Source organism: Erpetoichthys calabaricus, chromosome 6, assembly GCF_900747795.2.
Source record: "Erpetoichthys calabaricus chromosome 6, fErpCal1.3, whole genome shotgun sequence".
NCBI classification, from domain to species: Eukaryota; Metazoa; Chordata; class Cladistia; order Polypteriformes; family Polypteridae; genus Erpetoichthys; species Erpetoichthys calabaricus.
The window spans coordinates 118959162-118985799 of record NC_041399.2 but is presented as its reverse complement, the minus strand read 5'-3'; the positions used below and the strand labels follow the sequence as shown (position 1 = coordinate 118985799).

At 37.4% G+C, this 26638-nt stretch overlaps 1 protein-coding gene across 1 annotated transcript; it reads right to left on the bottom strand.

Moving 5' to 3' along the window:
• Positions 1–23238: 23238 nt before the first annotated feature.
• LOC114653092 (jerky protein homolog-like) lies at positions 23239–24189 on the bottom strand. Its single transcript, XM_028803264.1, has one exon. The coding sequence runs from the start codon at positions 24187–24189 to the stop codon at positions 23239–23241; it is 951 nt and encodes a 316-aa protein (XP_028659097.1).
• Between the last annotated feature and the right edge of the window lie 2449 nt (positions 24190–26638).

Sequence of the window (26638 nt, the reverse complement as noted above, 5' to 3'; positions counted from 1 at the left end):
TTTTGCATTCGGAATTCATAGCTGTTGCTTTTCTGTCAGCGGGGGATGCCAGATGTTTGGCAAGTTCAATTCGAGTTGTGAATATCTGCTTAACGTCTTCCAGCTGATCAACAAGTGCTCTCAGTTTATTCTCAAACTTACAGTAGATGCATTTTCCATTCTATCTATCTATCTTTTCCTGAATGTGTTCCTCAATTTTTCCCAGCATACCTTTAAAGGCTGCCTCAAAGCAATTTTATACATGTTTCTCCAAGTCTTTATTATCCTGCCACAGCTCCAACCGCAGCTTCTCGTTTGTCTTGAGCATACCATTTATTTATTTCTTTATATCTTTCTTAATATCTTTCTTGAGCTCATTTATGGCCATTGTAGCAATCATTACCTTCAGTTTGGACAGATCGTTTCAGCTTTCGTGCTCCACAGGTGAAGCGGCAAGCCCTATTACAGCCGATGCTCCCGGCTTGCGAGGAGTGGATGAAAGCGCGGACTGCAAGGCCATTTCCAGTTTCAAGTGATCTTCTGCAATCAACAAGCTATCGTGACCTGCATCACTTGCACATTCGCTCCCATTTTCGCTCTTGACTGGAGACGATGCAGCGGAGCGGGGTCTTGGGAAGTCTGTGCTTTCGCCTGTCTGTTCCAGGTCAGTCTCTGAAAGTCCATACCTTGAACTTGGACTTGGACTTGATGCCTGTCTAGGCTTGGATGTAGCTTTAGATTTCTGTTCCATTTCTTTCTGAGCCTCTTTCTTGCCGCTCATGTTTATATATGCTTACATATACTGTAATAGAACCTCCTCGGGTTGGGTAAATACAGGATACCTCAGGATAATAAGAAATACAGAGAAAAAATAACACCACTGCTAACGGAGCTCCGCTTCAGACGTCCATCTCCCGTAACTGACAATTATTTACATAATCTTAACGAGTTGGAGGGAGTTGTGGTGCGCTCCTATGTCTACCATTCATGTAATCTAACATATCCAGTGGCTCAGTTCTGGTCTGTGACTCGCCAAGACAAATTCTTAAATTGGAGTGATGAACTTTGTGCAGGCATGAGCTGATAACCAATGAGTGCTAAACCAGAAGTGAAATGCATACAATGCAGCTACGAGGAATAGGGAACATGAGTATCTGGACCTATCAAAAAGAAGATATACTCTGCGTTTTATGTGCCACAACAAAAAGAAAAATAACAAAAAAGGGCACAGTGCAGCTGAACTCACTATAACTGTAAAGCTTTCAAATCATTCAGCTTTGTCAGAAAGCATGTTATTATTGGCTGTCAGAAAAACAGAAAAGCTCTTAATACTTTGAGAATGTGAAGCAGTGCTGGAAAGTCATCACACAGTGACCTAATTTGTGTAGAAGAATTTAAAATCATTTCTTATATGAAAAATAAATCAAACACTTTAAGCACTGATCAGAAGGCAAACTCTGCCGCTGCAGGGCAAGCAGGGGTTATGAACAGCGCTGGCCAACACACCCATACACAGTATGGATCTTTTGGTCCTTACCATTCCCGCTTTCTGTTTTTGCTTAAAGCTGCTGTCTTTTTAAAGCTTTTCATTGGCCAAGGTGAACATTCGTAACCTCTCTCTGTCCATTATCATTTTGCCAGACCATATCAGTGCTGGTTTATGAGGTGGACATGCACAAAGCTATCCAATGATTCAGGTGCCTCACTTTTAAACCATATGGAAAGTCCTGAAAATGGCCATTTTGCTATGTTTTAAGCTTGACCCTTTGCTAAAGCATGCCAGCCCTTAGGCAGCAAAAATTCTCTTCTTTGTAAGCGTCTTTTTGACAGACAGCCACTTCTTATTTTATATACTTTAAGCTAATTGATATTATAAAGATCAAAAGTTCACAAAAAAACAATTTTAAGAGATTTTTTTACAGTTTTGTTTTTAATTATTTTTATAATATAGATTTTAACATCATTAACATATATGTAATGTATATTAACTGACGCTAAAATGTTTACTTATATGTGATCAAGGTGAATGAGGAAAAAGAAATGCAGCACACTCTAAACCTAAGAAACCTTTTCTCATCGATAATAGACCACTGATCAATGGACCAATGAGTTCAAAATAATGAAGTTTGTGCCCTTATGCAGTGACACTAATATCTTTTAAATCAGAAACAAGGGGTATACATTATGTTGGAGGTGGGCTTATAGATGTAATTAAAAAACAATTCTAAAAGAAAATAAAACAAACTAATTTACAATCTTAGTGTCTATAATAGTTTTAACATATTTGACGTATACATACTGTGTATTACTGATGCTAAAATGCGTATATGTCATGTATGAGGGAAAAGTAATGCAGCACCCTCTAAACCACACTCATGAACAAAACCACTTTTTCCCATTTAGCTAAAAGGCTGAAATTTGGCAGGATGGTACATCTTGTTACACCACAGAGTGGTGGCTCTGAGGCAAAGGATCTATTTTGGTATCTGGAAGGTTGCTGATTCCAATCCTGTTACTGCCAGAAAGAATCCTACTCTGCTGGGCCCTTCAGCAAAGCCCTTAACCTGAAAAAAATTGTTCCAGTGCTGTAAAATGGCTGACGTGCACTCTGAAGACCAAAAGAGGTCATGCGAAAAGACAATTCCACCTTGGGGATTAATAAGGTATATCAAACCGAAAAAAAAAAATCTATGACAGTAGGTAACAACTAAGAAAGGGCATTTCAATGTATCAATATTTAAAGGTAGAAACCTTCCACAATCGAAAAACTCAAAACCCCAAAATCTCAAAAATGCCTTGACAGATTTAATAGAAATTTGGTGACATTTTAGAAAAAAGATAATTAGCCAACATGCATTTTTATTTGTTGATATTTGTCATTAATAATGTTCTAGCAAATGGGAAATTCTAAAGCACCACATCCTCTGTTTCGCCAAAGCTCTAATATGGAGAAATAGGGCGTGCCGGAGTATGCAAGTGAACGTAATCTAAAGAACCAAAGTGAAAGAAGCAAAGTTCACTGAAGCTCATACAAAACACATTTAGTAATTGCTTTCCAGACGCTGTGAGTGTAGCCAATTTTACTCAACTGAAACAGTAAGAAAGGTATTTAATATGTAGTACCCTGCCCTGATCCAGACAATTTTATTATTGCATACACACTTTAAATAAGAATATTAATAAAAGTCCCATGTCATCAAAGATAGCAACTGCTGCATTTTTTTCTCAATCACTTAGGAATAACAAGTTTATTGCCTCTCTGGATTAAAGCATTTATCTTTGAGCAGTGTTTCTAAACCTTAATTGCCTTGGGACCTAGTTTTACCTTAATGACCCATAGAAAGCATTTGAATGTGCAAATCGAGCATAATTAGATGTGTGGGGGAAAGTGGTGAAATGTTAGAAACAGTGAAAAATATTCTGCAGCATTGTTGATGGCTTTGACAGAGAGGGGGTCAAGAAATCTGAGATAAACTGATTACACTATATATATATATATATATATATATATATATATATATATATATATATATATATATATTTAATAATTGCATAGCCTCATATTTTTGAAAAAGCCAGCACTGTTGTCCACCTGCGAATCATCAGTAAGTTCATAATCAATGATCATCGTTAAGAGCTTTCTGAAGTAAAAAAAAAGAGAAAGAGAGAGAAAATAAAAAAACACTGCAAGTTAACCAATGGAGCCAAGCCACAATTGAATCCAAAGAAGTAGAATTAAGTGATTATTTTCTATAGCTGATGGAGAAGTTGTTTTTCAGAATGTGACAAGAAGAGAATTGTTGTACGGTACTAACTATTCTTGTGTTGGACAAACTATTCTTGTGTTTAAAAATAGCTTTAAATATTAATTATTATTAACATAATTAGCATTTCTCTTAAGGCATCAGGTTTTCAAAATGTAGCCTAAATGTTTTAGAGAAATAAATATTCCTTTTAAAGAAAAGAATTTTTAATTTTGCTGCATGGCATTGTGATAGTCATAAGTCCTATGTTAGCGTTAACTGTGAATGTCTTTTTGTTAAAGTCCTTTAATAACTTTTGTTCATCTTACATCATGGGGTAACTGTTATCATTTGAATTAGTCAACTGTTATCAATAGATCATTAGTCAAGTCTAAATGTTGGTTTAATTTTTATGTGTAATATGCTTGATCTAATACTTTGCCATAAGTATTCACTACTGCATTATATTTATTTGTACTAAATTTATGTTTATTTGTTCTTTTTGTGTTATTTAATGGTGTCTTTGTAAAACTTGATGACAAACCAAATTTCCCTTTTGGAACAATAAAACTAAATTGAATTTAACAGCTCTAAAATAAATATATTCGCTACCAACAGACCAGAATTAAAACAGCATCAAATAATTCAGTTCATAATTTATAGCATGTAAATAGATACATACAGTAGAACTAGATAGAACTTTATTTGTTCCCGGGGGGAAATTTGGCCTTTTATAGAAGCTCTTTAAATGCATACATAAACAGATAAATATATGTATACTAGTCATTTAGCCCGTTACAATAACGGGCGCTAGAACAGTAGTGCATAAACATTAGTAGGAACAGTCTATATTAAATGGCAAGGGACTTTGACCTCATTGTTTTTCTTGGTTGTATTTTTCTTTCTTCAGCCTTTCTTTTGTTGATGTTTACTTGCTGAGCTGACCGTTCTTCGTGGGCTGCCGCCGTGTATTGTGTGTCTTTAATTTTCTGTGACAGTAATACTGTCTTGTACGTCCGCTGGCTTGTACATCCGTAATATACCTTTAATTTTCTCTGGCGATAATACAGGCGTGCGCGTTGGTAATATGCCTTTAATCTCCTCTGACAGTAATACTGGCTTGTATGTGGCTGTAATATGCGTCACTGTATTGTGTATCTTTAATTTCCTCTCGCAGTAATACTGGTTTGTATTTCCGTAAAACGCCTCTAACTTTCTCTGACAGTAATATCGCGCATCGCACCGTGCCCCGCGCATGCGCACTTTACCAGAAGCCCCACGCATGCGCATTTCACCAGAAGACACACACACATAGACACCTGGATGCACAAAGGGATTTTATTAAAGAGGATATACACACTATGGTCTAAACACACGCCAGAATGACTAAAAAGGTAGAGCATTTTAAAACGAAAGAAAACTTCTAACTTGGCAGTCACAGTAAGGCATTATGCAGGCGTATTGCTTTTGTTATAAAGGAGTCCCAGTAGTGTTTCTTGAGACACTTTTGCTGAATAATTGTTTGGCTGAAAATACTTAGTGTGTCAGAGAGAGGATGTGTAGCATTGTTTATAACTGTACTCCGTTTTGTTTTAATTCTCTCCTTTGCTACTACCTCTAGGGGTTCGAGTGTGTTCTGTTACTGAGCCTGCCCTTTTAAATAGCTTGTTAATTCAGAGGACCTCTCTTGCAGTGATGTTACCAGCCCACCACACCACAGTGTATAAAATTGCATGGCTATCACGGAGTTGCAGAAGATGTGAAGGATGTCACTTCCCACATTAAAGGAACACAGTCTCCTAAGGCATAAGAGCCTGCATGCCATTTTTTATGTAGTTCCACTGTGTTCTGAGACCAATCTATTTTGTCATTGATGTGAACCCCTAGTACTTGTAGGAGTGCATCACCTTTACATCCATACCTGAATAGTGACTAGACATAGAGGCTCCTTGGTGCAGTGAAAATCTATAACCAATTCCTTGGTTTTGCTGATGTTAATGGTGCACCAAGAAAGAATGTTGTCCACCTGACTCTTGTACTCCATCTCATGCCCCCTATCAATACACCCCATAACTGTAGAATCATCTTGAATTTCTGCAACTGACCTGACCTGGTGTTATATTTATAACAACAACATTTATTTATATAGCAGGTTTTCATACAAAGTTTGTAGCTCAAAGTGCTTTACAAGATGAAGAAAGAAAAAAGAAAAATATAAAAATAAGATTAGGCAATACTAAGTAACAAAGAATAAAGTAAGGTCTGATGGCCAGGAGGACAGAAAAAAAAAAACCCAGAGGGCTGGAGAAAAAATAAACAAAATCTGCAGGGGTTCAGAGGCCACGAGACCACCCAGCCCCCACTGGGCATTCTAACATAAATGATCTAAACCAGTTCTCATGGTTTTCAGGCTTCACATGGAAGAATTAGATGATGATGGTCATGTGGACATCTGGCCTTCTATCTATCAATGTAAGGACTACATGGTGCCTTGAATCATGTGGCGGTGGTGGTGCAGATCGGCACCACAGAAAACTGGAAAATGAACAATAGAGAAAGTAGGGGTTAGTACGGATCGCAGAACTATGATAAAAATTATAATTAAATGCATATACAGAATATCAGGTTACACTAAAATGAAGCTATGAGAAATAATAATAAATAATAATAAAAATAATCATGAGTTTTTAGCAGGTTTTTAAAATGCTCCACCGTATTAGCCAGGCGAATTTCTCTCAGTAAGCTATTCCAGATTTTAGGTGCATATCAGCAGAAGGCTGCCTCACCACAGTTTAGCTCTTGGAATTATAAGCAGACACTCATTTGAAGATCTAAGGTTACGATTTGGAGTGTAAGGTGAGAGGTATTCCAAAATATAGGATGGAGCGAGATTATTTGAGGTTTTGTAAACCATAAGCAGTATTTTAAAGTTAATTCTAAATGTCTCAGGTAACCAGTGTAGTGACATCAAAACTGGAGAGATGTGCTCGGATTTTCTTTTCCTAGTTAAGATTCTGGCAACTGCATTCTGCACTAGTTGCAATCGATTGATGTCTTTTTGGGTAGTCCTGTAATATAGTCGACTAAAAACAAAAGCGTGAACTCATTTTTCAGCATCTTGCAAAGTTATAAGGGATCTCATTTTTACTATATTTCTTAATTGAAAAAATGCTGCCCTAGTGATCTGATTAATATGTGATTTAAAATTTAGGCAGTGGGAGGGTAAATCTATTAAAAAAACTGGTTCAGGTGTCCTTTGAATGCTTTCTTTTTCTCATTGAGGAGACCTTTAAGCTCCTTAGTAATCCAGGGTTTGGTATTTTGAAAGCAACAAAGTACTGTCTTTGATAGTACTAAAGTGTCAACACAAAAGTTAATATATTCTGTGATGCAGTCCCTCATTATCATGCCCGTGTGACTTACACATCATTTCCAAATCTGTAATTTGGAAGCAGTGATAAGGTGAATGAGGTTGTGGTCAGATCTGTCCAAAGCAGCTTGTACTTTACACATAAAGGCATGTTTAACATTTGAATAGGGCAAGTCCAGCTTGTTATTTCCTCAAGTGGAACAAGACACAAATAGATAGAAATTTGTCATTGTTCTTGCCAATGTCACATGGTTGAAGTCACCACATACAGTATCATAACTGCAGGGTTGGAATTCAGGTCAGGTCAGGTCAGGTTGGGGAACATGCACTGGCACAGAGCGTTGCTGCCATCACCACACGACAAAACAGCTCGGGATCCTGGTCCAGTCCAACCCACCGGAAATGACCCTCTTTCTGCCGCAGCCAGGTGTTACATGGGCGTCTCCTTGGCCTCATCCAGCCACTTGTGTCGTTAACAATGAGGATCCTACAAGCATGATCATCCTTGGGGAATCACGCCACATGGCCATAGTGCCAGCAGGTCACAACTGCAGTGTCATCCGTAAGGGCCATTCCATGAGCCACCCTGACTCTCCGAGGAACAGATTTGGATGTGTGTAATGCTTCAATTCCTCTGTAAGCAGGATGTGGGTCACTAGACCATAGATGGTGTGTCACTTGCTCACATATTCCTTTAACAAACGCCTCCTTATCTGCCCTCGGAGCCCTTGTAGCCGTCCTTTCTGGCACAGTTCCCGGTATAGACCGGAGTTGCCATCAAGCCGTGCACTGCGACTCCTCTCGATGATATCCAGAGTGCCCTGTGAGATGAAACACCTCCTTGGGAAAACTGGTAACACAAACACAACCCTCAGAAACCTTCAGGGTCTTGTCACAGAAGGTGTCCTGCATCACATTACGATCAATAGTTGCACCCAAGTCTATACGTTCATCACACAAACTGCGTGCAAACCCGTCAGAAACAGCTTGATCTTGGAGTCTGGCCAGGTCCAGTCTCATTTTCCTAGTAAGGGTAACCTATTGAACGTAAGCTGGATCTTCAGAGTAGCAACACATTTGTGGTCAGAATTCACAAACTGGGCACTGGTCAGAATTGGTGATCATTAAAGTGTTTGGAATAGAATTAATAATTTCCATTGCATATTCATCCCCATTTGCAGAGGGAGGAAAAGATGACGTAACGTATCTCTCTGGGAAAACAGGCTACAGTGAAATTTTACTTACATGAATAATCAACATAAAACATCACCATTGTCTTTTATCTACATATTTCTCATCTAATGTGAGTGTATAAAAATATATATATTTATATGAATGCATATATATTGTAACCACTAAGGGACACCACTGAGCCCCAAACCACAGACACAGTAATACCCAACACAATTACATGTTCAAATAAATGAGTTTATTCAAAAATAGCACTGTCTTTTTCAAAATACCAGCAAAAATATACAATAAACAATTCTCTCCTTCCTCCTCTAAGATTATTGCCCACTGCCTCCCGACTCTGACTCAATTTATATGAGGCAGCGTACTTTCTTTTAAACTAGACCCAGGAAGTGCTACCTTTTTTTCCAAGCCCATTGCCCATTCCATCCATTATTGCCAAGAGAAAGGATGGATTCATACCCAGCCATGTTGTCTGCCATTCCACCCTGCCACCTACTATATATACATACACTGTATATACACAGTATATATAATATATATATATACTTATAAACAGTGAGATAAAGATATATAAATGATAAATTAATTTAATTAGATCACAAATACAAGGAAAATGACCAACAAAGGGAATGTTTTACAAAATTATTAGTGTAAGGAAAAAAAGATATTTACAAAGTTTTGCCTTGCTGTCTTCACAAATGCCACTGTATGTTTTTAACACAATAAAAATTATTATTTCATTATTATAATTTTTTAAATTGGGTACTGCTGCTTAAGCTTAATGAATAATAAAATTGTGCTATTAAAAAGGCCCTACTCAAAGAAATATGCCACAAAAATATTGTTATATTTAAATATCTTTTCCCAATCAGTGCCTTAAAATTTGTTCAGAAGTAACATTTTTACAACACATTTTTTTACAAGTGTAGCCCAAATGGCTCTACAAAAAATGCAAGTACTGTACAAAAATTAATGGTAGGCAATATAAAAGTACATAAGAAGCAGTTGAATAGGTTCTTGTCCTTTTTATTAAATATATTGCATTGTCAAATGTCCAGGGAGAAAAACAAAATCTCAGCCAACAAAGGTGCTGGCCATTCCATCTTATACATGTGGCCATCTAAGTCTAATCACTGTTTCATAACAGGATGATCTTATGAACTTTTCTTCTCTCCAGCATCACAAGCAGCAGGAGATGACTTAACCAGGCAGTAGTAACAAAGGCTACCACTGCAAAAAAATGGGAAAAAGGAAATAGACAGAGAACAAAGGTTGTTGCCTGGTTCAAATCTTATGAATTGCATTTAGTACCTTTCATAATTTATTACAACTGGTGCAAGGAATTAAGAAAAGAGCCAAATTAAAACATGGGATTTTTACAATTTTTTTGAAATTATTGACATTTGTACCCTGGCACTTCTCTATTGGCAAAGTGTTGCAGATTTTTGTCACATAAGTGCAGAAAGCTGCATACCAATTTCTACTTTTGGATCTTGGAATAAAAAGCCAACCAATATTTGATGAGCTAAGATAACACTGAGGAATGAATGGGGGCAGTCACTCCAAATACAGGTGGGACAAGACTATTCAAAGCCTTATACATAATTAATAGTACTTTAAAATCAATCCTACAGGAGATATGAAACCTGTGTAATGATAAAAAGATATAAGAAATAAGCATTGTTTTTCAGAAATAGAGGGTAAGGGCAGTGGTGTAATGGCAAAGATACAATAATTCCAAACCTGAGAATCAGATGGAGGATTCTTAAGATTCTGGGTAAGAGGTCCACATACTACTCCAACCTGTCACACATCTGTCCTTCCTTCTTCAACTGCTGCCCTATAAACCTGCCAAACTCCTACTTGCAGAGCATTACCAAAATAAATCATTAAAACAGAAAAAGGCCTGCTTAGGAATTATTAGTAACACCCATAGAGCAGCCAGGGCATGGATAACTGCCTAAACAAAACTAAGGCAGTAGAGAAAAACTAGGATGTCTGCATGTAACTGCACATGACCACACATCATACAGTATAAGGCGTTTAAATACACACAGATTTTAACACAATTTCCACTGTGTAGCTAATGAAAAAGACGAATTAAAAAAAATGTCTTTTAAAATTCATGAACAAAGCACAATAACTTAAAAAATATTTTATTTGGCAATATGGAGGAACAGTGCTGATGTGTTATTGCTGGTACCAATTTTCCTTTGTCAGAATTCACACACTGAGGCTTTCCCATCTAAAATTAAAAAGCCAGTGTTGCCTATTGAACAGAGTAAGCAAATACAAATGACAATATTCAAGTAGACAAAATATTACAGATCAAGGAAAATAAATATGGAAAGTCTTATCAGAGTTGTGCACAAATCTATAATAATAAAAGGCAAAGCCCTCACTGACTGACTGACTGACTCACTGACTCACTCATCACTAATTCTCCAACTTCCCGTGTAGGTGGAAGGCTGAAATTTGGCAGGCTCATTCCTTACAGCTTACTTACAAAAGTTAGGCAGGTTTCATTTCGAAATTCAAAGCGTAATGGTCATAACTGGAACATATTTTTTGTCCATACACTGTAATGGAGGAGGCAGAGTCACGTATCGCGTCATCACGCCTCCTACGTAATCACGTGAACTAAAAACAAGGAAGAGATTTACAGCACGAGTCACACGCGGGAACGAAGGTAAATGACGTTAATTTTTGACTGTCTTTTAATACTGTGTAAGCATACATATTAACACATGTGCAATTAAACGTGTGCATTTACGGGGTGATTTCTCAGGCTTAAAAGCTCACCTTTTATCAAACGCGGGAACAAAGGTAACTGACGTTGTTCACTGTCTTTTAATACTGTGTAACCATACATATTAACACATGTGCAATTAAACGTGTGCATTTACGGGGTGATTTCTCAGGCTTAAAAGCTCGCCTTTTACTAAAAAGGTAAATGCAAAACTATTTTCAATCGGTTTATTGAAACGCTCCCGTTAAGGATTGCAATAACATATTCGCGAGATAAAAGAACGAAGTAGGGGGAAATGGAGGAAGAGCCGCGAACAGCTAAGAGCAAAAAATTAATTAAACAATTGAGAACGGAGCGAGTTAAGCATACAAGCATGTTCATAAGGGAAAGAAAGCACGGTGTAAAACGTAAGTTTATATTAAGTTTATAGAAACGCTCCCGCTGCGGATTGCAATAACATATTCGCGAGATAAAAGTTTAATGAGAACACACGAGGTATAAACGAACCACACGCCGTGGTGCAACGTTAGGGGCAACAGTTTCAACCATTCTATGATCTGCTTCTCGCAACTGAAAGACGGCACATGGCGGATGTTAGCCGACTTGCTGACCGCAACGTTAGGGGCTTCAACTATGGCGCTGACGCCACATCTCAGTGCCAACACTTTGCAGACTGTACTTAAAAGACACGCCGTCCTCACTGGACAGTTAAAAACACCAATGAAACTAACGATGACATCAAGTATTACCTAATCAAAAGTAGGAAAGGAGGCATCTTCATAAAATGCGTGTGGGATGATTTGCATGAGACGCTGGTTTAAAAAAAAAAATGATAAAAAATATACGGGATAAATCCCGTCCAGTATTGATTCAAAACGGGACGCGCAATTTCATTCTCAAACGCGGCACAACTCCGTATTTTAAACGACGGGTGGCAACCCTACAGTGCCAGGTAACCACCCATACAATCACATTGTGATTCAGACTAGGAATGCAATGAATGTAATTACCCCGATCTACATACAAGGCGAAAGTCTTGCAACATTCAAAGATGATGGTTTGGGATAAGTACACCATACAACATAAAAGAGCTTATGAAGCCTTGAACCGAAAAAAGCAAGATCTCAGAGATCGTAAAAAAAAAATAGGAGGTAATGTCGTTTTACTCGCTGTAGATTTTAGTCAAACATTACCAGTTATTCCACGAGGGAGACCAGCAGATGAACTCAACGCGTGTTTAAAATCCATGCTTCTCCCACGCTCGGTTATATGTCGCGTGTTCTCCGGTAGGTGCACCAAAAAATGTATACATTTAAGCATGTAATGGGCAAACAAAAAATGAGGTATACCCGAAGGCACTGCAGTAGTACTTAATGTAACTTTACTTCTTAAATGTTAATGTTTTACTGTTTAATAATTTATACGCTTCTTATATGTTGTTCAAATTCTTTTATCAAAATACCACTGACAGCGCAATGCACGATAACATGGAGTGAATACACCATACGCATCTGCCCACGGCTGCCCTGCTGTGCGCAGATAGGAGTTGATTCTACAATAAAATAAAATAAAGATAAAAAGAGTAAAACAATCATCACCCATAAACCGTGTGTGTGTGTATATATGTGTATATATGTGTATATATATATGTTGATATGTGGATGTGTATATGTATATATATATATATATATATATATATGTAGATATGTATATATATGTGTATATGTATATGTATATATATGTTTATATGTGTGTGTGTGTATTTTATATATATAAAACACAGCAACACTCATAACAATGACAACACAATTACATTGACAATCATGTTACGTTATTTTTAAAATGTTTCCTTTTTTTTTCATAACCTCTTTAACACACTACTTCTCCGCTGCGAAGCGCGGGTATTTTGCTAGTTACTTATAAATCTGACTACTCCGGTAGTCCTGCTTCTGGAACTAATATATCACAAATGAACTGCACATGATCTCTAATAAGCAATGCCATTAATGCAGTTTTCAGGAATTTTAAAAGCAGAATAAAAAGAATGTCCAGTTGTGTCTCAAACTTCATGTACACAGGCTCCTGAAATGCTGACTTTTCCTGGAATCTGTTTAGTCACTTAGAAGATTAAATACCACTGAGTATCCTCTATGGACAAGAAAAACAAATACAAAAAAGGGGTATGTATTGTTTTTTCTAACTGCAGCAATAATAAGTATCTTATTACTAATGAGCACCCCTGCTCCCATTATATTTCAGCTAAATGTATGTGCATGTAATACTCCTAAACCAACAACTTAAGCCAAGGCAAATATTACAATAGCAGGTGCACAGCCCTCACTGTGCCACATCAGAAGCACACCACACTGTCTTGATGGTTTTGGAAGGCACACTTTACAACAGTCTAGTGTCAGGAGTGCAATCCTAATTGTTTTCCTAATTCTGCTTCCAGATTACATTGTTTTCCCCAATTATTAGCATGTAGTTCACACAAAATGTGGACAAATAATTAAAAAAACATACCCACAAATGTTAAAAGGGCACTACGAGAAAATTACATATATATCCATTAATCTGTTAAACCTTAACACAGAGAAAGGCTATGACTTTTACCTTTGAATGACAGGACTATCTAAGTCATACTGCATCTGAAAATGAAGATCCTTATCACTATTTTATGATCAACATGCTGTTTGCAAAAATGTTGTATGTCACAAGGTGAAAAAATCAACATTATAAAGGTAATTTTAAATCACATATTAATCAGATTATTAGGACAGCATTTTTTCACTTAAGAAATACAGTAATCCCTCCTCCATCGCGGGGGTTGCGTTCCAGAGCCACCCACAAAATAAGAAAATCCGCGAAGTAGAAACCATATTTTTATATGGTTATTTTTATATTGTCATGCTTGGGTCACAGATTTGCGCAGAAACACAGGAGGTTGTAGAGAGACAGGAACGTTATTCAAACACTGCAAACAAACATTTGTCTCTTTTTCAAAAGTTTAAACTGTGCTCCATGACAAGACAGAGATCACAGTTCCGTCTCACAATTAAAAGAATGCAAACATATCTTTCTCTTCAAAGGAGTGCGTGTCAGGAGCAGATCATGTCACAGAGATAGAGAGAGACAAAAGCAAACAAATCAATAGGGCTGTTTGCCTTTTAAGTATGCGAAGCACCGCGGCACAAAGCTGTTGAAGGCGGCAGCTCACACCCCCTCCGTCAGGAGCAGACAAAGATAGAGAGAGAGAGAGAGAGAGAGAGAGAGTTTGTTTTTCAAGCAAAAATCAATACGTCGTGCCCTTCGAGCTTTTAAGTATGCGAAGCACCGTGCAGCATTCCTTCAGGAAGCAGCTGCACACAGAAGGTAGCAACGTCCCTATCGTCTAGGTGTGCGAAAAGCCCCCCTGCTCACACCCCCCTACGTCAGCGCAAGAGAGAGAGAGAGAGAGAAAGTAAGTTGGGTAGCTTCTCAGCCATCAGCCAATAGCGTCCCTTGTATGAAATCAACTGGGCAAACCAACTGAGGAAGCATGTACCACAAATTAAAAGACCCATTGTCCGCAGAAACCCGCGAAGCAGCGAAAAATCCGCGATATATATTTAAATATGCTTACATATAAAATCCGCGATGGAGTGAAGCCGCGAAAGGCGAAGCGCAATATAGCGAGGGATCACTGTATAGCAAAAGTTAGACCTCTTATAACATTGCAAGATGCTGAAAACTTAGTTCACGCTTTTGTTTTCTTTTGACTAGATTACTGTAACGCACTCCTCTCAGGACTACCCAAAAAAGACATAAATCGATTGCAACTAGTGCAGAATGCAGCTGCTAGAATCTTAACTAGGAAAAGAAAATCTGAGCACATTTTTGATGTCACTACACTGGTTACCTGTGTTATTTAGAATTGACTTTAAAATACTACTTTATGGTTTACAAAGCCTTAAATAATCTTGCTCTATTTTATATTGTCTTACACCTTACACTCAAAATCATAACCTTAGATCTTCAAATGAGTGTCTGCTTATAATTCCAAGAGCTAAACTTAAAAGAAGTAAGGCGGCCTTCTGCTGTTATGCACCTAAAATCTGGAATAGCTTGCCAATAGGAATTCGCCAGGCTAATATAGTTGAGCACTTTAAAACACTGCTGAAAACACATTACTTTATAATGGCTTTCTCATAGCTTCATCTTAGTTTAATCCTTATGCTCTGTATATTCAATTAATTATTATTATTATTCATGGTGGCTCCAAAATCTGTACTAACCCCTACTTTCTCTTCTGTTCTTTTTCTGGTTTTCTGTGGTGGCGATCTGCGCCACCACCACCTAATCAAAGCACTATGATGTCCCTACATTGATGGATTAAAGGCCAGATGTCCACATTACTGTCATCATCAAATCTTCCATGAGAACCCTGAATACAATGAGGACTGATTGAGGTCATTTATGTTAGGTATAATGCCTAGAGGGGGCTGGGCAGTCTCGTGGCCTGGAACCCCTGCAGATTTTATTTTTTTCTCCAGTCTTCTGGAGTTTTTTTTGTTTTTTCTGTCCTCCCTGGCCATCAGACCTTACTTTTATTCTATGTTAATTAGTGTTCCCTAATTTTAATTCTTATTTATTTTGTCTTTTTCTCTTTCTTCATCACATAAAGCACTTTGAGCTACATTGCTTGTATGAAAATGTGCTATATAAATAAATGTTGTTGTTGTTGTTGTTGTAAAGGTCACAGGCACACATCACAATTCACTTTGCTCCCTCTTCCTTAGACTCAAATTAAACTCTTTAGGTGAACAATATTCTTTCAAAATGTTATAAAATTCAAAGGTTCTCATATTTTTCAGTAAGAAGCAATGAGTCCACTTGTAGGTGGAGATAAAAGACAATATGAAAATGATTCACAAGCACAATGCAAATCGGGCTAGTGATGCAGGTTGTAAAATATTACACATGCTTTGTACAAATTGGGCAGTGTCATTAAAAGTAAATATAGTGACCAGAAAGCACAAGCGTGATGAAAATTTTATGGAGACTCATGTCATAAAATAAGAAGTGCAGTTCTAGCAATGTCTTCAATGTGAAAGTTCTGTGTATGTGTGTGCAAATTGGGCAGGCAGAACAGATCGGGTTAACAACAGTTCAAACTTGACTTCTTTTTGAAGGTGGTTTTGGGGACTGGGTGGCCAGTTTATTAGAATTTATTTTAGTCAGGTAATGTTTAGATGCTGTCCAGTCCTACTCTAAATACTGAGTTGCTTTTGTCCAAAGATCTTGCAAACACTGATGGACTTCAAGCCCAACAAGGAATACATTTCAAGATATATAGGGAAGAACGTTTTTTTTGCATGTCAAATCACCACTTCATGCACAAGACATACACAAATTGTTACTGTCCACGCTTGAAAAAAATAACATATGTAAGGGTAGACTGCCAGCTCTGCAAACTAAACTTAAAAAGTTAGGCATAAAGTTGAAGAGCAGAATGAACAAGTGGGAATTCTTTAACGCACTATTGTCCAGTTAAGGCTGAGATAATCAGAAGGTCTAATGTGTGGCTCAAAGCTTGGTTTAGGATAGAGGGGCATAGCTTCACATTTCAACCAGAGGAGCACCAATATATTGGGGATGTGCTTAAAATAGAAAATGGGGGGACAACCATCTTAGGACAGGACAGAAATAAAGAACAGATAATAGTATAAATACAATTATGAAATACACAAATCACAATGACTGCCTTTTCTAGGATTTTACTTAGGAAAGGCAGGTTAGAAATAAGTCTAAAATTTCCAAAAACAGAGGAGTTGAGATTATTTTTCTTGAGCAGGTGTTTAGCAAAAGCAGTCTTAAGACAGTCTGGGAAGACCCCCATATCTAATGATGAATTTACTATGTCAAGAACACTCTCAATTAGCACATCAGATACTTCTTTAAAAAAACTTGTTGGTATTGGGTCAAGGACGCAGGTGGACGGTCTCAGCTGAGAAATTATTATATATAAATATGGTAAATCTATCTTGGTGAAAGAATTTAATTCACTTAAAATGGAATACCGGGGTTTAAGAGGTTCAGTATTAGGGGATGTACTATACTATTGCTAATATTAATTTTGAGATTAAAAAATATAGCAAAAGCCAAGTTTCACTGGAAGTTTTTGGAGGCATTCCATTGAGTGACCTGGGTTTAGCAAACAATCAATTGTAGACAATAAAACTCTCAGATTACTAGCATTTGTATTTATAATTTTAGAGAAATAGCACCGCCTCTCAAGATGAACTATGTTGTTGTATTCTTTAATTTTAACCTTCAATATCTCATAGTGGATAATCAATTTAGTTTTTCTCCATTTACGCTCAGCTCTCTGGCATGTTTTCTTTAAATCAGACACTCTTTGGGTCTTCCATGGGGTAACAGTCTTTTCAGGAATGACTATGTCAGCAGCAGCTCTCACTTTATTATTAAAATTTTCCACCTTAATGGTTACATTATTATCACTATTGTAGTAAGCAGTACAAATGAATCAAAGAAGCATTTTTTAGCAATATGCTAAATCTTAGAGACTGAGAAACTCCATGAATAACATTGGCAAGATACTCAAAAGACTTGAATGTACCAAAGCCGACATCTTTACACTTTTAACCGGCTCAAGTAAACATGACTTGCATGAGTAAAGCTATAATTCAGAGGTGCAGATTCTGGGAGCAAGAAGGAAGATGAGAGGACAACTGACCCAGTCTGGCTGCTAAGACACGGGTCGAGTTGGAGAGGATCGTCAAACAATAGTCTAACAATAAATATGCTGTATAACAAATCAAATTAAAGTAACTACATTAAAAACACTAAATAATACAAAATAAAGCAAGATATATACAAAGAGTAATAAACTCAAATAATTAATAATATAGAAGCATTAACAGAGACCAAATGCCAAAACAGAAATAAGTGTAAATTTATTTTAGCAAATGTACAATTCAAAAAGCAAAATTAGAGCTGAGTTTCAAGACAGTGAATAAAGTAGCAGGAGAAAAAAATCAGAATGCTGTCTGACTTTTGGCCAAATTATATAGCTGACTGGTGATGAGAAACCTGATAACTCCAAGATTAAAGAATTAATTAAAAATGACAATACATGTCTAGCTGTTCTGTTATTTACTTCTAAAAATCTATGAAAGCAAGGTACAGTATCTTAAATTCTAAAAGAAAAATAAGTATCACAAATTAAGTATTCACATGGTGTAACATAATGAAAACAATTTACGGAGTAACCTAATCCTCCAAAGCATTTAACTCACCCCTGGAATACATATTTATTTTTAATAAGCTGCCTGCATTTAATGTTCATGGTATCTTAAAAAGTCTCTGAGGTACATGTAATGGAAATGCTTACTCTTCAGTGTTCATTTACTCTAGTGAACTCTACTTGAAAACTATCAATACTTGTCAGCAATGCAAGTTGTTTTTTGTAAGTTCAGGATTCCAATAAACTTTCACAATTTGTTTCCAAAATTCGCAATCTATATAACAGGACATGTTGGTCTTTCATCATCACTGATAGCCTTAACAAAAATGTAGATTTTATGACTTTTTACATAATAGAATTTGAATGTGCTTACAATTTTTTCTATAGGACATTTGATCAGCTTGTTTGTTTACCTTATGATGTAAACGGATTTGTGAATTATAAAAATGGTATCTGAATTAATTTAGAAACTCCACTTTTTTATTTTACATTGTTCACCATGTTTTAGATTCAGTTTCTTCAATCATGTATTAAATATTGAATTACAGTTTAATGAAGTTAACATATCAGCAAAAATAAAATGCAGCTGTTTTGTTGCATCACAGCTCCAGAGCCTAGTTATATATCTCTTTAGAGGCATTATCTCTGTGATGTTTATAAATAGGCAGCTTACACCACAATACATTCAACATATAAAGCAACTTAGTAAGACTGTACAGATATAACAGTAAAATTGATATTAATTAACAAAAGAGCCACTGTATGTTTTTGGTGAAATATACTGCAATGGGTGTTTCACTGTCATAGTGACACTGATGATATATCTTCCTCATTTTTTAAAATTGTCTTCGCTTGACAATTTCCAAATGTAATTAATCGTAATAAAATAATAATCAGTTACCAAGTTAAAATTTCCATCTCCTAAGTAAAAAAGAAACGCTTTGACAATCTACTTAATTGCCAAACATTCCTTCTCAATGGTCGAGTAATTGCTTTGTCAAGGCAAGTAATTGTTTGCTCTGGGCAGGAATTTTCGACTCAAAGGCATAATCGGGTGCTCTTTGTTTTCTAAACACTTCAGATAGTGCAGCTGCTAAGCCATAGTGCCTGTTACATTTTTTAATTTTATTTATTATGGTGGCTGTGATGTGTGCCTTGAGTGCACTGTAGCTTGCTCTAGTTGCCAGGGTAACCTTTCCCAACATAGGGGTTCATGGCACCCTGGTTCATCACCTGTTGGCAATTGCAGCAATTGGTTTAAATAGCCACTCACTTCACTGTGTCTTTGTCTGTGCTGCAAATAACAAAAAACTTTGCTATAACTATCGTGAATAATTTGTGTTTTCCGATGTGATCTTTTGGTTTTCTGAATTTAGTTTTTTCCTTTTGAGCTTGATTTTTGTTTTGCTGTTTGGCTTTGTTATTTTGGTACTTATTGACCTCCAAATTTTGACCCTTTTCTGTTTCATGTATCTCTCTCTCCTGACTTTGCTATTTAGAAATCTTTGTTGACAGGATGACATCTTTGGTAAGCTGTGGATTTTTTTAGAACAGAGGAAGAAGAATAGGTGGCCTTTAAATCAGTAAAATCGTTTTGGCAATCATCTGGGCATACAATGCTATTATTTCCTTTGTCAAGTCTGTTAAAGATGTAACACTACTGGGAAAATTAGGAATGAAATGCCTGTAATAATCTACTAGACCTAACAAAACACATTTGCGGATACAGAAATACCTCCCAAATCTTTTTCATCTGTGGTTTAATTAAACTGTCACTTTTTTGTATTAAAATTGTCAATTCCATACATCATTCTTGGTTTGCCCTGGTTAAGGAAACATAATCCCCAAATTGATCAGTTTAATAAAAAAATTGTTAAATGTAGTATGTTCTATAAAAATAGCAGTCTTCATGAAGTCTCATGACTCCTGATTCTCCTGTTCTTTGGTAACATAACTATTGAACCTTTTGAATGTCAAGTTTTTCCAGATGTCTTTATTAAGAACTGATCTTTAGAATGCCACCTCTTGGAAAGTATGATTATTCTGTTGACCTACTTACTACCTGAGACAATTGCCTTGTCCAAACCGGAGATGGAGCCTATGGATAAAATATATTGAAGAGAACTTAGCAAAGGGGTTTATCACAATGTCCAAATGTCCAATAAGGGTGGGCCTTTTCTTTGTTGAAAAGAAGGATGGGGGTTTAAGACCCTGCATCGATTATCATGGCTTAAATAAGATAACAGCCAATAATAACTGCCCAATTCCACTTATATCATACATGTTAAATCAAGTCACAGGATTCACTGTCTTTACAAGATTAGATTTATAGAGTATAATTTAATTCAAATTCAGGGAGGAGAGCAAATGGAAAATCATGTTTAATATTACAGGCATTCATTACCAATATAATGTCATTCCATAGGGACTATCCAATGTGACAGCAGTATTTCAGTCATGATTGTGATTTTTTGTTATCTGTTAGGTATTTTCATCTTGGCCTGTATATTGATAATATTCTTATTTTTTTAAAGATTATGAAATTAATAGTATTTAGAAAAATGCACATCAGGGAGGTCTTGTAACAATTACACAGTAATCACCTTATTATGAAACTCAGAAAGTGCAAATTTAATTAAGAAAAAGTATAATTACTCATCAAAGATTAACTATGGATTAAACTAAGGAAACAGCCATATTAAACTGGAAACAGCCAGAGAGTATAAAACAAGTGCAAAACTTTGTGTGTTTTGTCAACTACTATTGTAAATTCATTCATAATTTTAGTTCAGTTATTACTGTCTCTAACCAGAAAGAGTCATTAATGATTTATGTGTACACCTCAAGCTTAATTAGCTTAATTTGTTCACGAGTGCACCTCTTTTAAGATATCCAGATACTAATTTACCATTTACCATGGAAGTGGATGCATCAAGTATTGAGGTCGGTGCTATAGTATCCACAAATCTCCAGATACTGATTTAAAAAAACAAAAAACTTAATCCCTCAGAATGGAACTATTACATACTGTAGATAACTAAGAAGTACTGGCAATTAAGTCAGTGTTAGAAAACTGGAGACACTGGTTAGAGGGAGGATACTTTCCCATTTATGATCTAACCCTAATTTTTCTATTTTTTATTGCCCTGGAAGTTAAAATGGAAAGGCAGTTGCTTTATCTTGATTATATGAACCAAACAAGATGATAACTTATCCAAAGCCAATTTTACCAAATAAAAACTATTAGGTATGACCTTAACCACGTCTTTAGACAGTTTCCAAGAACTGGTTAGGCAAGATAAGGATAGGGCACCTAATCCAGCAAGAATACCAGAGGGAAAATATTAAGAAATGTTTTAGGTGAGAGAATATTAATCAAAAAACAAAGTGGTTATGTGTTTCAACCTCTACTACTGGATTTCTCTTCTAGTTCATCTTTTGTGTAGAGTGTTTCAGAGTATTTTGGTGAATTAAGGGCTAAGTGGCTGCTAGTTTGGGGTAATTTAAAAAAGGCGAGTGACTCTAACAAAAGATTTGTGGTTCACAAACAAAATTATTTTCAAGGCTGGGAAGAGAGTATGACTTGCCACTTTTGATATCTTCTTGTGAGTTCCATTGTGCAAACTGTTCCCACATTATGTTGGCCTCTGTGTGATCTGGAGAGAAGTTGGTTTGGTTTCTAACAGTCTAGTTTTGCCAGTACATTTCAAGATACATAAAGCTATTTAATATATCCTGTTTGAAACCTGTTGAGCATAGCCCCTTTACATTTATAAAAAATCTTCTCCTTCTGTTATGGTGGACAAATCCAAGGGGTATCCAAGGGATTTATCCACCATAACACATTATTAGAATACATTAAAGTAACAGGATTCATGCTGCTCAGAGCAAAGTACATTGTCACCTGGAAGGGTTATGGTTCTGAGCATAGGTTTTGGGCTTGCTATGACAATATTTATGCCCCTCAGTTGTTGATGCAATCAACAAGACATCGGACAAAGCATTGGCTGTTTTGAGAAGCATGCAGTAGAATGTAAAATTCAATAATTTGAGCAACACTTTGTGGGCAAGCCACAGGAAATAGCTTTCAGTGTAGGCAGTCAGATGGGAACAACACAGGGGCTTAGGTGCTAGGGTAAGGCTGGGATAGTGTTAAGTTGTCAGAGGATTAAATGAAGAGACTCAATGCCCAAAAGTTAAAGTTTTTTTCAACAACTGGAAGCAACAACAGGAAAACAATAGTCCTCCGAACTTTCTTGATTCCTTAACACTCTTTTTCTATCCCTCTTTACTATCTCCACCTAGTGGCCAAAGTACAGAACATAACATATTCCCCCTTTACTTAAGAATACAGTACAACCTCAATTATCCGGTTTAATGACCGGCGCACGTCATCTGGATAATCAAAAATCACGGATAATCGAAAATAATTATAAAAATTCGCAAATGCTAGAATAGGTGCTGTACAGTGAAATTCTTACCTTTCTTGTGTTGTTTATGAAGTTTTCTTGACAAAATCAGACAGGAGATGCTGCTTTGTGTTCTTGCAGCGCTTCAGTTTTATTGACGTGCGGAGCTTGCGAAGTGTTAGGATGTCACTAAAATTTGAATCCGCTTCCTGCTCAAGAAAGTCTAGCAGTGTTTCGGCACAATTTAGCGCTTCTGCAATCGAAACTTTCTTTTCTGAAGGTTTGTCTTCAACTGCGTCATCGTCGCTTTCTTCCGGCAATTCCGCACTTGACTTCGCTTCTACAGCAAGGGTGTCGTCGTCTTTCATTTGATATCCAGGCTGATCATTATCAGAGAGTAGCCATTCTTCGATGTTTTCTCTGTCGACGTCTTCAAATCCATTTACATTTTGAATTTCCTCCAAAAGCGATGCCGCTGTTATTTCTTGGCTTTCAAAGTCATTGACATTTTCAACACTATCCATTACATCAGGGAACAATTTTCGCCATCACTTTCGAAAGGTTAAGTTCGGCATGTCATCCCAACTCTCTGAACATGAGAAAATTGCGTCCTTAATTGTCCATTTCTTGTAAAACTCACGGACATCTCCATCTTCTTCCAAGACTGAATGGAGTAAAGATTTCCTGTAACGACACTTGAATGCTTCTAAGACGCCCTGGTCCATAGGTTGCTTAAGCGCCGTCACGTTTGGAGGAAGATATGCGACGAAAATCTGGTCATCGCTTGTTTTCAGGACATTTTCGATAGGATGGGAAGGTGCGTTGTCCAACAGTAACACAGCTCTTTGTGGCAAATTTAGATGGTCTCGAACAGCAGGAACAAAATGTTTAAAAAACCAATCTTTAAAAATCTCTCTGTTCATCCATGCTTTGGTCTGATTGTAGTAAAGGACAGGAAAATTGCGCATTTGTGTTCTCTTAAATGATCGTGGATTCTTAGACTTTCCAATGCATACGAGTTTCAGTTTGTGCGAACCATTAGCGTTAGCGCATGCTAGCACTGTTATTCGTTCCTTACTGGACTTGTGACCTGGAGCAGACTTTTCTTCTTTTGATACGAGCGTTTTTGACGGCAAAACCTTCCAGTACAAACCAGTCTCGTCATCATTATAAAGTTGGTCAGGTGAAAGATCATGAGCCTTGACAAGACGTTTAAATTCCATTACGTATAGTGCTGCAGCGTCAGAATCACTGCTTAGTTTCTCACCTTGGATATCCAACTGTCTAATTCCGTGGCGAGATTTGAAACATTGCAGCCATCCTTGAGACGCAGCAAATGGTTCAGGAATCTTCATCTCACAGTGAAACCATTTCGCTTTTTTGAACAGCAATGGCCCGGATACAGGACATCCCTCGGCGCGTTTTTGCTTGAACCATTCGAACACAGCTCTATCCATATCGTCAAATTTTGAACCCTTTGTTGTCTTGCGCGCACTCATCCCGTTAAATGTATCGGATGAAGTTACAAACTTGTAGAGTTCATCTTTCTTCCGAATAATATTACGCACTGTTTGATTTCCTATGTTAAATTCTGATGAAAGCTTAGCAATTGATTTCCCCTTTTCAGAACGTTCAACAATTTGCAGTTTCGTAGCAATTGACAAAACAACTCTTTTTTCTTTTTGCTCCCGCACTGGACCCCGACATTTCGGCACGAACTTACACAAAACCGCTTTCTAACCTCGAGGTGTGGAGGGCGGCCAACTGAATGAACCCGGAACAAGGCGTCACCTACATGGACTGTGCGACCCATACAAAACTTATTGACGAATGGCAGTCGTCTGAATTTGGAAAAAGGGGAGGGAGAGTGTTCGGAACGAGTCCTCTGCATCGGATTAAGTCTAATGGTTTTTCATAGCAGGGGATCGCCTGGTAGGTGCACAGATGCTATACTGTACAGTACTTTCAATCCTTTTAGAATAATTCTCAGAAACCCATCGACAAAGAAAACTTAAGCAGTGACACACGTAGTGTACATTCCTGTAGTCGGAATTCTTGGTGGGAAAATCTTGGCAGTCTTGTGATGTCTCACACTTTTTTTCTATGCGATCCCGGATAACCAAATGCACGGTTAATTGAAGACCGGATAATCGAGGTTCCACTGTAGTACAATTACAGTAGGTAGTTAACATCACTAGCATTCTAATGATCACTGAATTACATCAAACATTCAAATTTATATAACAAAGTCCTCAAGCCAATGAGGGAATCTTCTCATACGAGCTGGAGGAATGTCAGAAACCTCAGGTATTGATGTCGATGTAGATTGGGTTGATAATTCCACTGTAGCATTCCCTGAAGCATCACTTGGCACATGTATATTTGTCTTAGATAAATGGGAAGAATGCCATTTTTTCCCATCTGCCAAAAGGTAAGTACATGGACCAATTTCTTTTTTAATTTCCACAGGCTGTGAAAATCTTGGGTGTGCTTTTGGAACGTGTATTGGATTCCGAATACGAACCTTGTCCCCTTTTTGAAAAACAGGAATCCGTGCACCACTTCTGGTATCTGTATATTTTTTCATCGGCCTTGCAGGCAATAGGAGGAGGAAGGACATTGAGGCGTGTTCGCATTTTCTGGCCATGAAGCAATTCAAAAGGAGAAACTCCATTAGTAGCATGTGGTGTTGCACGATATACCTGAAGGAATTCTGAGATGACAGGTTTCCAGGGTTTCACTTGTAAGATAGCAGATTGGATGCAGCCTTTGAGAACACGATGAAATCTTTCAATGGCACCATTTGCAGCTGGATGGTATACTGAAGTGCGTATGTGTTGTATATTTCTTTTTTTGAGAAATGCTGCAAAGTCTGTTGATGTGAATTGACATCCATTATCTGACACTATGTGGATTTCCAAATCTGCCAAAGACTGAAGTGAGGAAATCTATAACATTCTGAGCAGTGACAGAAGCAGGGAAGGTGACTTCTGGCCACTTGCTATGATAATCAATTAGGGTTAGAACATAACGACAATCCCAGACAGCTATTTCAAATGGACCTAGTATATCTATGGCCAACTTTTGCCAGGGTTCAAATGGAAATGGAACAGGTTGTAAAGGTGCAGGAGAAGGATTAGCTGTCTTGTCAGATAACTGGAACAGTTGACAATTTTTAACTTGAGCTGAGACCATATCATCTATGCCTGGCCACCAGTATAGCTCACGCAGACGCTGTTTAGTTCTCACAATGCCTTGGTGGCCTACATGAGCAAGTGCTACCAAGGTATGGCGCAAAGAAACAGGAGCAATGAGATGGGCAACATGGAACACAAACTCGTTTTGTGCACTAAATTCATCTTGTAATCTAAAATATGGACACATCACTATGTCAACTGCAATAAGAGAAGAAGGCCGACCACAGGTAATCTGATTTCGAAGAGCAGACAACTCACTGCAAGAGGCAGAGGCAGAAGCAAACTCACCAGGTGAGAGGGCAGTCAGAGCAGGAGACAACATTTCCACAAGTTCAGGTTTAGTTGCAGAAATGTCCTCAGCAGCAGCTGGCAAAGGCAAGCGAGAGAGACTATCAGCAATGTAATTCTGTGACCTAGGATGGTAAGCAACAGTATAGTTGAAACACAACAGTCGTGCTGCCCAGCGTGCAATCCGCATGCCTGCACGATCAGACCCTTTTGAGGACAGTAGATTGGTCAATGCTTGATGATCAGTACGGAGGATAAATTTATGACCCCACAAGTAAGTCTTCCATTTTTCAACAGCCTACACACATCCAAGAGCTTCTTTTTCAACTGTAGAATATTTCCTTTCAGCAGCAGTAAGAGTCCTAGACACAAAAGCACCAGTCTGCTCAGTATGGTCAGGTTGGAATTGAGCTATTACAGCTCTGAGCCCATAATCAGACAAGTCAGTGGAAACTATAGCAGG